The 13,500-nt window shown below is 41.2% G+C and overlaps 1 protein-coding gene across 1 annotated transcript in view; it reads left to right on the top strand.

The window, feature by feature from the left end:
• Window positions 1-2,177: 2,177 nt before the first annotated feature.
• Window positions 2,178-13,500, top strand: part of LOC118546907 (mitochondrial adenyl nucleotide antiporter SLC25A24-like) — a 50,857-nt gene continuing 39,534 nt past the window's right edge. Inside the window, exon 1 of the mRNA XM_078071717.1 lies at window positions 2,178-2,506. Within this exon, the coding sequence (XP_077927843.1) occupies window positions 2,324-2,506 (183 nt within the window). The 5' untranslated portion in view covers window positions 2,178-2,323. The remainder of the gene's footprint in view (window positions 2,507-13,500) is intronic.

A 13,500-nucleotide genomic window follows, 5' to 3' on the forward strand; every position in this document is an offset into this window, starting at 1 on the left:
CCATCTTTTGCTGATTGATTTCCAATTTAATTGTCCTGTGGTCAGAGAACATAATCTGTCTGATTTCAGGCATTTAAAGTTTATTGACTTGTTTTGTGGCCTAGGATATGATCTTTGTTAGTGAATTTTACATGTGTAAAAATAATGGGTATTCTCCTGATGATGGGTATACTGTTCTATTAATGCCAATTAGTTGATCATATCATCGAAGTCTTTATACCCTTACAGACTTTGTTTCCTTATTTTATCAATTGCTGTGAGAAAGATATTGACATCTCTGACTCCAGTTGTGGATCTATTTATTCCTCTTTGCAGGCAGTCTATCCATTTTTGCTTCATATATTTTAAAGCTTTGTTATTAGGTACATACACATTATGGTTGTTATGCCATCTTGATGAATCAACTCTCCTAACATATAAAATGTCTTCCTTGTCTTGAAGCCTTCCTTGGCTGATTATTAATATAGCTACCCCAGATTCCTCATAATTAGTGTTTACACGGTATTTCCCTATCCACTCTTTTACTTTCAACCTGTATTTCTTTATATCTCACTTTTGTAGAAAGTATACAGTTAGGTCTTGCTTACTCTGCCTTTTAATTGGACTGCATAGAATATTATGTTTAATGTAGTTATCTATATGGTTAACTTTAAGTCTACCATCTTATTTGTTTTGTTTGTCCTGTTCTTTTTCCTTTTTTCCTCTTACATTCTTTTGAGTCAATACAATATTTTTTAGTACTCTATTTTATCTCTTTTTATTGTTTTATTAGCTACAATTCCATGTTGTTGGTTTTTTTCAATGGTTGCTCTAGGGTTTCCTGCATACATTTTAAAATGTAAACTACTTCACATATAATGCAAGAATCTTTTAGCAGTAGATTTCATGTCCTCTCCCCCATCTTTTTTACTATTGCTGTTATACATTTTACTTCTATGTTATAAGCTTCACAATATGTTACTATATTTGCATTTGAAAGTTATTTATCTTTTAAAGAAAAGTCTTTTATATTTATAAATGCTCAGCACTTGCAATATTTTCTAGAAGTTTTATTAATAGCTTTCTGTTTATTATTAATTCCTAAAACTCATTCATTTAAAAATACATATTTTATGACATTTGATCACATCTTTATTATAGCAATTAAGTTGAGTTTTATTTGTTTATAGACCCAGAGCACACTAGATGGTGAGCTTCTATATGAGCAGGTTTAATGTTCTTATTTTTATCTAGCATTTAACAAAACGAAGTATAAAATTTATAAGAAATAAATTACATCTTAAAGTCTACCTAATATTATTTTAAGAAATAAGCTAATTTTATTCTGTGGTCCAAGACTTGGGATTTTCCAAGAAAAAATATTTTTTAAAACACTGCTCTGGGCCTGTCATTAGACTGTGCCTCTGACTTTCAAAAGATGTGACCAGAGATTGAGGACACAAAGCTTCAGTGCAACAAGTTACAGAACTAGGTTTTTACATAATCCCTTAACCCTGTCTACCCTCAATTTTAGAAGGTTTCAGGCTCCTTTGCGGGAGCCTGTAAAAGAGGCTGAGGCCTGGCAGCAATGTCTGGTGTCCCACAAGACAAAGCAAAAAAAGTGTAGTCAGCAGTGTCTAAACGGGACCAGCATTAAATAAGACAAGGATATTAAAGTGTCCTTTGGATTTTGTGACAAAAGAGTTCTGTAAGGTGGCTAGTGGGGGCAGTGGCGAGGCTGCAGTGGGTCTGGGAGAAAGTGGGAGGTGAGGAAGAGGGGGGCTCCTGGAAACAACCCCAAGGTCCCTGGGAGAGGGCCAGGAGGGGAGAGACTGGAGCCCTCTTCAGACGTCCCCCGAGAGGAGGGGTGGCACCGGGGCACGGGATGCTCCCGTCTGAGGCGCGGGTCAGGGCAACTCAGCGGTCGCATCCGCTCAGTTTCCCTGGGAAACACCCGGATGCTCTTCCGACGCCGCCTGGAGAACGCGCGCCCCCCTTGCGCGGGTGAGCCCGGGACGGTCCTGGATGCAGGGTGCCGCCGCGTTTGGCGCCTCAACTTCCAACTTCCGGGGCGCGCCGCCCCTCCCGAGGGGCCTGGGCCCGGCTTCCCACGAGGCGGGCCTCCGGAGTTTCTCCCAGCGGCGCCCCGTAGTCCAGCTGCGCGGCTCCGCCCGCCCCCGAGGCTCCGTCGGGCCGTTGCCTGGGCCACCTGCAGCCTCGAGCAGCCCGGCGTCGTCGTCGGGGCGGCGGCAGGTGGCGCAGCCGGAGGGGCGGGACGCCGTCGCCGGGACCCGGAGGAGAGGCGGCCGAGCTGCCACGCCGCCGCGGCCGGGAGGGACGGGCCATGCTGCGCTGGCTCCGGGACTTCGTGCTGCCCGCGGTGGCCAGCCAGGAAGACGATGACTACGCCAACTACGAGATCCTCTTCCAAGACCTGGACCGCGACGGGAACGGGTTGGTGGACATCGTGGAGCTCCAGGAGGGGCTGAAAAACCGGGGCTCCTCATTCGGTCTGAACTCTGAGAATGTGAGTGACCAAGGGAATGTGGCACCCGGAGCGTGGCGGAGTTGCTGGGTAGAGGTTGAAGCCATACTTGCTCTTTGCAGAGCTTCTTTCAAAGACCGGTGTTGGGATTCGCTTCCGCGAAGTCCCCGCAGCGCAGAATAATGCAGCCCAGCGAAACACGTTCTCAGCCCTCTTAGAACACTTTCCACAATGACCAGAGGCTTCTCCTGGGTTTTTTGGGAGATACTGAGTGGGTTTCTGGTGACTCAGCATTTACTGAACCCGTTCAGAATTTCAGGGGCCAGGTTAGCCTTTGTGAATTCATGAGTAAGAGACCTTCTCTTTTCTCAGGATGTTCACAGTCTAGGTTCATGCTTCAGGGTCTTGTACAAAAGACGGGCACAGATAGGTCCCCAGAGCTGCTGTCTCTTTCTGACATCGACACCAAAGGTCTAGGGGGAGTCAGACCTTGATCCATGGGTTGACATGGATCAGCTGATCGATTTAGTACTTTGCCTAAATTAGGGATGTCTTCCTTCTCTGGACCAGTCGCGACTTGATTATTTAAAAACTGTTAGGTGAAAGTTTCAGGATCTCAAGAGAAAACAAATTATTCTACTTCCCCTCTATCAGTGCTAAACAGTCCTCAGATGTCACCCCACTTGTTTCAGCTCTCTGCTGGTGAGATGCGTTAGAAGTCCAAAATATTCCCATGGTTCGGAGATTCCTGTATGTGAGAGGGCTAGCGGGTCTTATAGTCATTATACAGCCCCTTTGCTGTATAATAAGACCTTCGGCCCAATGCAATGTAATGTGTAATTTTATGTCAAAAGATCACACACTCTTTAATCATTGGATTGTCCTGCTGGCTGAGGCTCCTCAGGCAAGTAAGGCAAATACGTACCTAAAATATGTGTCTGGATGAAACACTGCACCTTTCAGAGTGGAATAGTTCCAGAGTAATCAACTTGCTGCTCAATGGCTGGTGGGTTTCCTGAAGGGATGATGTTATGTCAGTGGCTCAGTATTAGTCTCTGATGCTGGTGGGTTGGGCATTTGGCAGCAGCAGTAGCTATATTAGGCTTGGTGAGTGGGAGCCCATGCTGTTCAGCCCATCGATCTATCTCCACCACCATGACCACTCCGTTACGATACCACTGTGTTGGCACTGGTGTTCATTGTGTCAGCTGACAGAGTCTGGTTGACTTTATCTGGCTGGGTCATTCTGCCTACTTGGTTGTTTCATACCTCTTCCATGGGAGTGACCATACAATATAAACATATTTTTACTTTGTGTCCACTTCCATCTTTGTACATATTGCCCAGACCTCTTTGTCTCTGATTTTCCAATCTTTTTTGCTTCCAGGCCACTGACCATCTAACCAAGCTAGTCCACGAGTCTATATTTATTGTTCTCTAGCCACTTCTCTTTTTACATAAAGTGAACGATCAGGTACACTACTTGAAGTTCTTTTCACTGGGCAGATTTCCTCTCATTGCTGTCTTTCAGATTATTCCTGAGTAGTGCTGAGTAGTGCATAACTGGCCTTTTTCAATTTGCACTCACATACTAAGAAATGCATCTGTGAATTGAGCTCATCCTTTTTAGTCCTGTGTCAGCTGGTCATACTGAATCTCCATGTAGTTACAAGTGTGGGCTTAGGGAGAGGTAATGGTATAACAGTGATGGGGTGTGAAAATCTGCATCGCTCTTTGTGTGTGGGGCTTGCTTGTGCTCTGATTCTGCTTGGGCTTGATCTCACATATACTGTTCCATCATATGGTTTGCTGCTGGAATCACCAAAACTGATGACTTGGTGAGTCTGACAGAATACAACTCAAGATAGGCAACTCTGGCTGTATATCATTTGATGTCCCATATTTAAGCACTCTGTTTCTACCCGGGCCCCATAGCATACCAGGAACCGTTACAGAGCTCTGCTATAGATTCTTCTTTTGGAGCTCACTGTAAACCCCACACAGCATCTTTTCCTACCTCTGATGCTTGTGATACCACAGAGTCTACTGGGACAGGTGGCCCAAGAGGCAGGGCTGTTTCCTGCATGACTTGGATCTGCTGAAGAGCTCTTTCCAACTATGGTCCCCATTGAAAGCTGTTAACCTTTCTTGTTCCTCAGAAATGGGTCACAGAATTTTTCTTAATTTTGACATATATTACCTCCAGAACTCAAAGAGGCCTCAGGTGTGTGTTTCCTTCTTAGGTGGTATGAGATGCAATTATTTGCCCTTTATTTTGGTGGTGGTAGGGGTATGTCCTGACATGCTTCAGACTGGTCCTGGAAATACTTAATTGATGTGGTAGATCCCTGAATCTTCATTGACTCTATTATCTCCCACCTTTTGGAGTGTATGTACCTTACCAAGGCCTCCAACCTATTGCTACTTTTTTTTTTTAAATAAGAGAATTATTATTATTCTTTAAAGATTTATGTATTTATTTTTAGAGTGGAGGTTGAGGAGCAGAGGGAGAGGGAGAGAGAGTCCCAAGCAGTCCCTCCGCTGAGCACAGAGCACAACGCAGGGCTTGATCTCAGGATCCTGAGATCACAACCTGAGCCGAAACCAAGAGTCGGACACTTAACAGATTGTGCCCCCCATGCACACCCTCATTGCTACTTCTTGTTCATCTAGTCTAATTAACATGATGTCATCAATATAGTGAATGTGTAGACGGACCAGGTCCTTCTGTGACAGAGGGCAGGAGATTTAAATGTATATTATTGTCTATGCCATGGGAATGCCAACTGTTTCTGGTTCTCCTTCTTAGTAAATGGAAAACAATGCATTCACCAGATCAATGGCCATATTCTATGTCCCTGAGGCTGTGTTAATCTGCTCTAGTAAAGATACCACCTCTGGATCTGTAGCTGCAATTGACTCTTCTGCTGCTTGGTTGAGCAGATGTTCACTGTCATCCTCCACTGTGATCCATCTAGCTTTTGTAGGACTCAGAATGGTGAATTAAATGATGGACACCTCCACCTTTGAATTCCTTAGTAAGTCTGTAAGTAGTAATCTGTGCTATTTATTTTGGGCTATGATTTTTTCCCAATTATTTTATTGTGGTAAAATACACATAACATAATACTTACTCTTTTAACCATTTTTAAGTATAGAGTTCATTGGTATTAAGCAGATTTATAATGTTGTGCAACCATCTATCTCCTTAACTCTTTTCATATGGTAAAATGAAAACTTAATGCCCATTAAAAAATAACTCCCCATTCCTCCCTCCCCCCAGCCCCTGGCAACCATCTTTCTACTTTCTGTCTCTATGATTTTGACTAAGTATTTCATGTAAGTGAAATCATGTAGTATCTGTCTTTTTGTGCCTGGCTTATTTCACTTAGCATAATATCCTCAGAGTTCATCCCTGTTATAGCAGATATCAGAATCTTTCCTTTTTAAGCCTGAATAATACTCCATTGTATATTTATGCCACATTTTTGGTGCTGTATTATTCTCAGCCTTTTTTCCAATGCATTGATGGCCTGCAGTAACATCCATCCAATTCCATAGTACTTATAATTGGTATTTCTCCCAAAGTTTTCAAAAACTGAGGTCCTGCATCAGCCAATGAATTCTCTTCCCATCACAGTTCACCATCTACCACCAATGACTGTGTGTATCATGTGGAATCTGCTTCCTAAGACCATTTCTGGTACCAGCTGTCATAGGTTGTGTTCCATGAAAGCTGCCTCTAATACTCAAGATTCGTGTGCAGAAAGTTTACTGGGGAGTACTCCTAGGGATAATACCTGTGAGAGCAGAGGAAGCAGGATTGGACAGAGGGGGAAGATGAGCTGTGATGGAGTTGCAACAGAGGCTTCAGACAATTCAAGGAACTGTGGATCTGGGATAGTTCTTTAGAGTTGTCCCTCTTTGAGGCAACAGGCCAGGCCTTTATTACCTGCCCCCGCCTCCTCTGCCTCCTCCCCCACTTACTGAAGTTGGCTGCCTCCAGGGAGTGACTTCAGGCAAGGTGAGTCTTTTCTGCCTAGGGCAACACAAAGGGAAGGGCTCAATTAAGAGCTGTCAGTCACGAGTACTCCCAGCTACTCTCAGTCCTGAGGGAGATGTGAGCAGTACACCACAGAATCTACTACAGAGATACATTTGGAAAATAGTGCTGATGGGACTAGTTGATTAATTGGATTTGGAGTGTGAGGTAAAGGAAGAATTCAAGAATGACTCCAGGAATTTTGGTTTGAGCAACCAAATGGATGGTGGTGCCATTTGCCAAGATCAGGCAGAATTGGAGAGTAGTGAAGTAGGGTGAGTGATTAATCAACAGTTCTTGGTTTGGACATTTGAGGTCTCTTTTAAACAACCAGGTAGATATAGCAAGTAGTAGTTTTGTAAATCATGAGGAGATGTCAGGGTAGAGATGTACATCATCAGCATAATATATTTAAAGCTTTTTATAGGGTGAGATCCCCCAGGTAGAGGATATATAAGAGCTGCTCTGAGGACTGAGTCCTGGATCATTGCAACATTTCAAGGTCAGGAACAGGAAGAGCCAACACAAGAGACTGAAAAACATTTAATGAAGTGGGGGGGAGATCAGGAGAGTATGGTCTCTTGGGAGACCATGTGAGTCAAATATTTCAAGGAGGGAGTTATATAGAACTGAGAAGTCTGCTGAGAGGTCTTGTAAGGTGAAGACTGAATTTAACTGTGGGGTTTGTCAAGATGGAGGAAGTGTCTAACCTTGAGTAATTTCATGCATGTGTGTACCTTGTTGTTGGTTGTGTCTCTGCCATAAGTGAGAGGGCTAGGATTCTGAATTCCTGGCTGCCTGACCACCTTCCTATGCTAGTGATATGTGTTGAAGTCAAGGGGGGGTGCACAACATGGAGGACACTCTGAGCTGGGGCTTTGGTCCCAGATCTCCATGTTATTCCCATCTGTGAAGAGGGAAGTTGTGCTGGACTACTGGAAGTTCTTGACTTCTGAACACAATCTAGGCTAGTGGGTCTCCAAACTTGAATATATATGCCTACATATTAACTTCTAAAGAAAAACTATTCTTGTACTCCCAAGGATCGAGTTAAATCATTTTTTTAAAGATTTTATTTATTGATTTGAGAGAAAGAGAGCATGAGAGAGAGCACAAGTGGAGGGGAGGGGCAGAGGGAGAGGGAGAAGCAGGCTCCCCACTGAGCAGGGACCCCGATGCGGGGCTCAATCCCAGGACCCTGGGATCATGACCTGAGCCAAAGGCAGACGCTTAACCAACTGAGCCACCCAGGTGCCCCGAGTTAAATCATTTTTATCATGTTACTTAGATATATATATAAACATAAAAAGCATAAAATCATTATGCTTATAGCTCTTATATAAACATAAATCCTAACAGATATACAAATTAAACACAAGACTATAAAAACCACTGAAATTCTAATAAATAACATTTATTTAATAGGATAGCTAATAACATTTGGCTAAAACTAAATTTCTACTTTCTTATGAATATTCTGTTGATTGATAAATTTGAGTTAAGCATTCTGAAATTATGTTTGCTCTGTTCTCCACTTTCTTTTTTTTTTGTTTGAATACTGTGAAAACTGTCATTCATATGGTGGGCTCTGATGTCACTGGATTTTACTTGGCAAAAAATGCATTATTGCCAATGAGGTGAACCCCTGTTCTTTTTTTCATTAGCCCTCAAGAAAGGGGTATTATTTGAAAGTAGCTTGTGTGTGAACACAAATACATGGGGGCAATGAAATCAATATTAAGCCTTAGTTTTAAAGTGGTTATCTGGTTGCTTATGCTATTTGCCTTCAGATTATCTTCAGAAAGAAAACACAAAATTAGAAAATTTCCATAGAAAACACTCAGACCCCGAGGGGTCTGTGGATTTCAGGCTGAGAAACACCTAGATTATAGGCAAATTTAAGCTGCCAGTGCCCTTTCTTCCTCTGGGCTCTACCCTGTTTCCTACAGGACCTTCTGAGGGGAGGGGTCAGGGACCGGGCCTAGAAAACCAGTTTAGAGTTTACTAAGCAGAAAGAAATGTGCACTTGTTAGAGTTCTATTTATAGTCCTTTTGCTCCTCCCAGTAAAACTCTCCTGTTTTAGCAGTGGGCCTAATTGTTTTTGATCTATTATCAGTGCTCTAATTCCTTAAGGAAGAATAAGGAAGTAGCAGGAAGAAAGTTTCCTTCCCTCATTTCCACCCAAATCTTTCTGTGACCCCTGGAATTTTTTTTTTGTGGTTAACAACCTCTCAGCACTTAAACCTCTTCACAGAGCCTTGCTTTCCCCGGCAGGTCTTACCGAAGCAGCTCTCCTCCAAGGAGCCGTCTTGCAGCCCTCTCCCGGTTGGAGCCCCTCCTCCTCTTTCTCCTTTCGAACCACCTGCTTCACTGAAGCCCATGCCATCTGCCATCTGACCTAACCATTTTATTCTTTGCTACTTCCTGACCTTCTGTATAAACCTCTTGGTCACTGAAGATTTGGCACCTGCTTACAGTCTTCATCTCCACTCCAGATCCTTCCACTGACCTGGGTGACTTCCACATCCACTTCTGCATATGAACCTTGCCACATCCAGGCTTCCTAATTCCTTGACTGTGTATGTCCAATGACCTTCACCTCCACACCATTTCAGCATCTCAATCTCATGGCTCCACTTGGGTAAATTTCCCTAATAAGACTGGAACCCACCTTATAGAGTAGTTGTTTCGGTTAAACGAGGTAAGGCTTTATTTTAGCACAGTGAGGACCCATAATAATCATCACTTAGTAAATGTTAACTGTTATTATTGTACTAATTTATATCCATAGGGTTGGAGGGTGGTGGAAATAGGGTGGTGGAAAAAGATTTCCACTTCTACAGATTTTACCGGGAATGTGGGAGATTCTGAAACACTAGAATGGGAGCATGGCTGGGGAGGGTCTGAGAAGGCCCAGTGGTGTGAGCAGCTCCCTCCTCGACAGCAGTCTCAGCTGAACCCACAGGTGGGCTTATATGTACACACCAACTTTAATTAAAAATAGGTGAGTTGAAAAGTTCACCCATAACTTTATGAAATGGCATACATAATATACAATTTTGAATTAGGCCGGCCTCTTGTCCAATAATGTTGTAAACCGTGCAGATAAGCCTCTGGCTAGTCATTTGGCCGTTGACAAGGCAAGCAGAAGAGTGACAGAACTAACATTTATTGATCATTTGCCATGTGTTAGGTACTGTCTTAGGTAGTTTACATTTTTCCATTTCATTCTAAATTTATGTTTTCTCATGTATAAAAAAACAAGAGTTCTAAGTTTCAAAATTCTAATTTGAATTCTCTCGATAATGTAAATCACCTGGAGAAATGAACCTCATTGACCCTTGAGAAAATGAGAAAGCTTTTTTTTTTTTTAAAGATTTATTTATTTATTTTAGAGAGATAGCGAGCGCAAGGGGCAGAGAGAAAGGGAGAGAAGCAGACTCACTGCTGAGCTGGGAGACCGACATGGGGCTTGAACCCACAACCCTGAGATCATGACCTGATCTGAAATCAAGAGTTGAACGCTTAACCGACCAAGCCACCCAAGCACCCTGTGCAAGCTCTTATTTTTAAAAACAACTTATACTTCTGCATTTTTATATGCCTTATAAAAATAAAACTATTGTCCTTCACTGTAAAATTTCCTTGTACTACTTCAAAAAGCTTTCTTCATTTTAGCCTCTATTTGTTTTGTGACTTACTAGCAAATGTAATGCATAGGAAAGCATGTGGTTCCTACATGTATTCTTAGAATTGACATATGACTTTAAGTCAAATTTAATCTACAATAAATATGTATTGAATGAGCAGGTGTGATTAGTGATGGGATATAAATGAACTATGGCAAAAAAAATCATCCATTATTAAAATAATTTCTAGAAATTTAACTGTAGTAGAATAAAAATGTATTTATTGGCAAAGGAGGAAAAATTAGCCATTCAAGCCAGTCGGTAGAAAATGCTACTTAACGATTCCGACATAAACGTTTTTAAAAGGTTCCAAGGAGAAGAAAACCTTTTTCTGATCTATCTTACTCCCAGTAACCTCTATGCCCTTTTAAACTCTATGGTGTACACAGTATAGCGTCTTAGGAATACTGCAAGTTGACCTGCTTTCCAAAGGAAAAAAAAATATACATCTTGGAGCTTCATTAAACAAACATTACAATAGAAAATTATAAATTGCTTTGGAAGACTTGTCTAGCAAAGGGAATGAAAGAGGAATAAATTAAACTGGTAGAGAAGGACTATTTCAGGAAAACGAACAAATGAGGGGAGGAGATTTTTTTTTTTATTTGAGAGAGAGAAAGAAAGTGCATGCATGTGGGGGGAGGGGCAGAGATAGAGGGAGAGAATCTTTTTTTTTTTTTTTTAAGATTTATTTATTTTTAGAGACAGAGACAGAGAGAGAGCAAACATGAGCAGGAGGGGCAGAGGGAGAGGGAGAGGGCATCCCAAGCGGACTCTGTGATGAGTGTGAGCCCCATGAGGGGCTCCATCTCACAACCCTGAGATGATGACTTGAGCCGAAACCAAAATGCTTAACCCCCTCTGCCACCCAGGCACCTAAAGGGATAGAGAGAATTTTAAGCAGGCTCCTTGCTTAGTGCAGAGCCCAAGGCGGGGCTCAATCTTATGACCTTGAGATCATGACCTGAGCAGAAGTCGAGAGTCCATTGCTCAACCGACTGAGCCACCCAGGTGCCCCTGGAAGAGATTTTTCAATTTTGTGGGTTTATTTCTGGACTCTCTATGTTCCATTGATCTAGGTGTCTATTTTTTGTGCCAGTACCATACTGTTTTGATTACTATAGCTTTCTAGTATATCTTGAAATCTGGAATTGTGGTATCTCCAGCTTTGTTCTTCTTTCTCAGGATTGCTTTGGCTATTCAGGGTCTTTTGTGGTTCCACAGAATCTTTAGGATTATTTGTTCTAGTTCTGTGAAAAATACTGTTGTTATTTTGATAGGGATTGCATTGAGTCTATAGATTGCTTTGGGTAGTATGGATATTTTAACAATATTAATTTTAACAATCCATGAGCATGGAATATTTTTTCATTTGTGTTGTCCTCAATCTCTTTCATCATTGTTTTTTTTTTTTCTTTTATCATTGTTTTATAGTTTTCGGAGTACAAGTCTTGTACCTCCTTAGTTAAGTTTATTCCTAGGTATTTTATTCTTTTTTTTTTTTCAACTGTAAATGGATAAATGGGATTGTTTTCTTAATTTCTCTTTCTGCTACTTCATTATTAGTGATAGAAAAACAACCAATTTCTGGGTGTTAATTTGGTATCCTGCAACTTTACTGAATTCATTTATTACTTATAATTTTTTTTTTTTTGTGGAGCCTTTGGAATTTTCTATGTATAGTATCATGTCATCTGTAAATAGTGACAAGTTTAATTTCTTCCTTACCAATATGGATGCCTTTTATTTCTTTTTCTTGTGTGATTGCCGTAGCTAGGACTTTCCAGTACTATGTTGAATAAAAGTGGCAAGAGTGGACATCCTTGTTTTGTTCTTGATCTTAGAAGAAAAGCTGTCAGCTTTTTGACATTACCTTCCCTCCCCCCTTCCTTTTTTTTACAGTCATAGTTTTTTGGCATTCCCTTTTTGGATGATAATTTGGCCATTTTCTTTCCAGGAATCTATGTTACAAACGATTGCAATTCAAAGATTGTAATCTCACAAAAATAGTCATTGTAGCATGTCCTGTAATAATAGTGAAAATTTGGGAACAACTTAAGTGGTAAACCATTCTTAAGTAAGCCAAAGAATGATTAAATAAAATCCACAAAATATATTTTCTTTATATTATTTCTCCACATTTTTAGGCTTTGTTCAGCAGTTATTGATTACCCATTGTATGTCAGAAACTGTTCTATGTTTTTGGGGTGTGGTGATGAACTAGACAAAGTCTTTATTTCTTGGAGCATTAAACAGATAAACAAGATAATTTATATATAATTATATAATTTATAATACTCCCTAATTACATACACTTCTCTGGCCTCATCTCCTGTTTTCTTCCATTTCTCACTCCCCCTCTCCTTCACTCACTGTATTACAGTGAGCTGTAATAGTTTCAGCAACCTTGGAGTTTTTGATGTTTCCAAACACATACTAGGCAGGCTCTCAGAGCATTTACATAAAGCTATTGCTCTAGGTTTTGGTGCATTTTGTGCCAACTACTTTAGTAAATATGACAAGCATGAAGGACCTCAACTACTTCAATTCATGAGACTCAGCTTTCAAAAAAAGTATGTATATCATCTCATAGAACCTATATCACACCCAGGAAAATCAATAACTAAATGACAAAAAGAATACTGTTAAAGAAAAGTTGGTGATAAAAATATTAGGTTTAAAAATTTTAGCTATTTGACTTAGGATCCAAAAAGTATATGCATATTGGGAATTCTAGGAAAAGACCCCATGTTCTTCATGATTACTACTGTATCCCGAAAGAGTAATTCTGCATTGTTACAATTTCTTCCCTGCTAATATAAACCACTGTTTCATAATTCTAAAGAAACTAGATGGTAATTCACATAAATGGATGGGGTTTGTAATATAATTAAATATGACTTCTATCAAATTAGAGAGAAATCTTATCAGAATGCTGACCAGACACAGAAGCCAGACCACCCTGTTGCCTTTACTGGCTTCCTCAGAGTGCCGAGCTGGCATGTCACGTACAAGGAAGGGGAGATGTGAGCAGAATCCTGGCTCTGCCTCCACCTACCCTATAGCGTGGGGTGGACAAAAGCCCTCAGCTTTCTTTTGTTTCCTCAGTTGTAGAATTGAGGGGAGCAGGCTAGATGAAAAGCCATCTAAGAGATCTTTCAACTAAACGGTCTGGGTTAGCTTGAAATCCCCACCTCTGAGCAGACATTTAGGGTGGCAAAAGAAAATGGATTAAAAATGCTGGGTGAAGTGGGGCGCCTGGGTGGCTCAGTCTGATTGCAGCTCAGGTCATGATCTCAGAGTT

Source organism: Halichoerus grypus, chromosome 5 (genome assembly GCF_964656455.1).
Source record: "Halichoerus grypus chromosome 5, mHalGry1.hap1.1, whole genome shotgun sequence".
NCBI lineage: Eukaryota > Metazoa > Chordata > Mammalia > Carnivora > Phocidae > Halichoerus > Halichoerus grypus.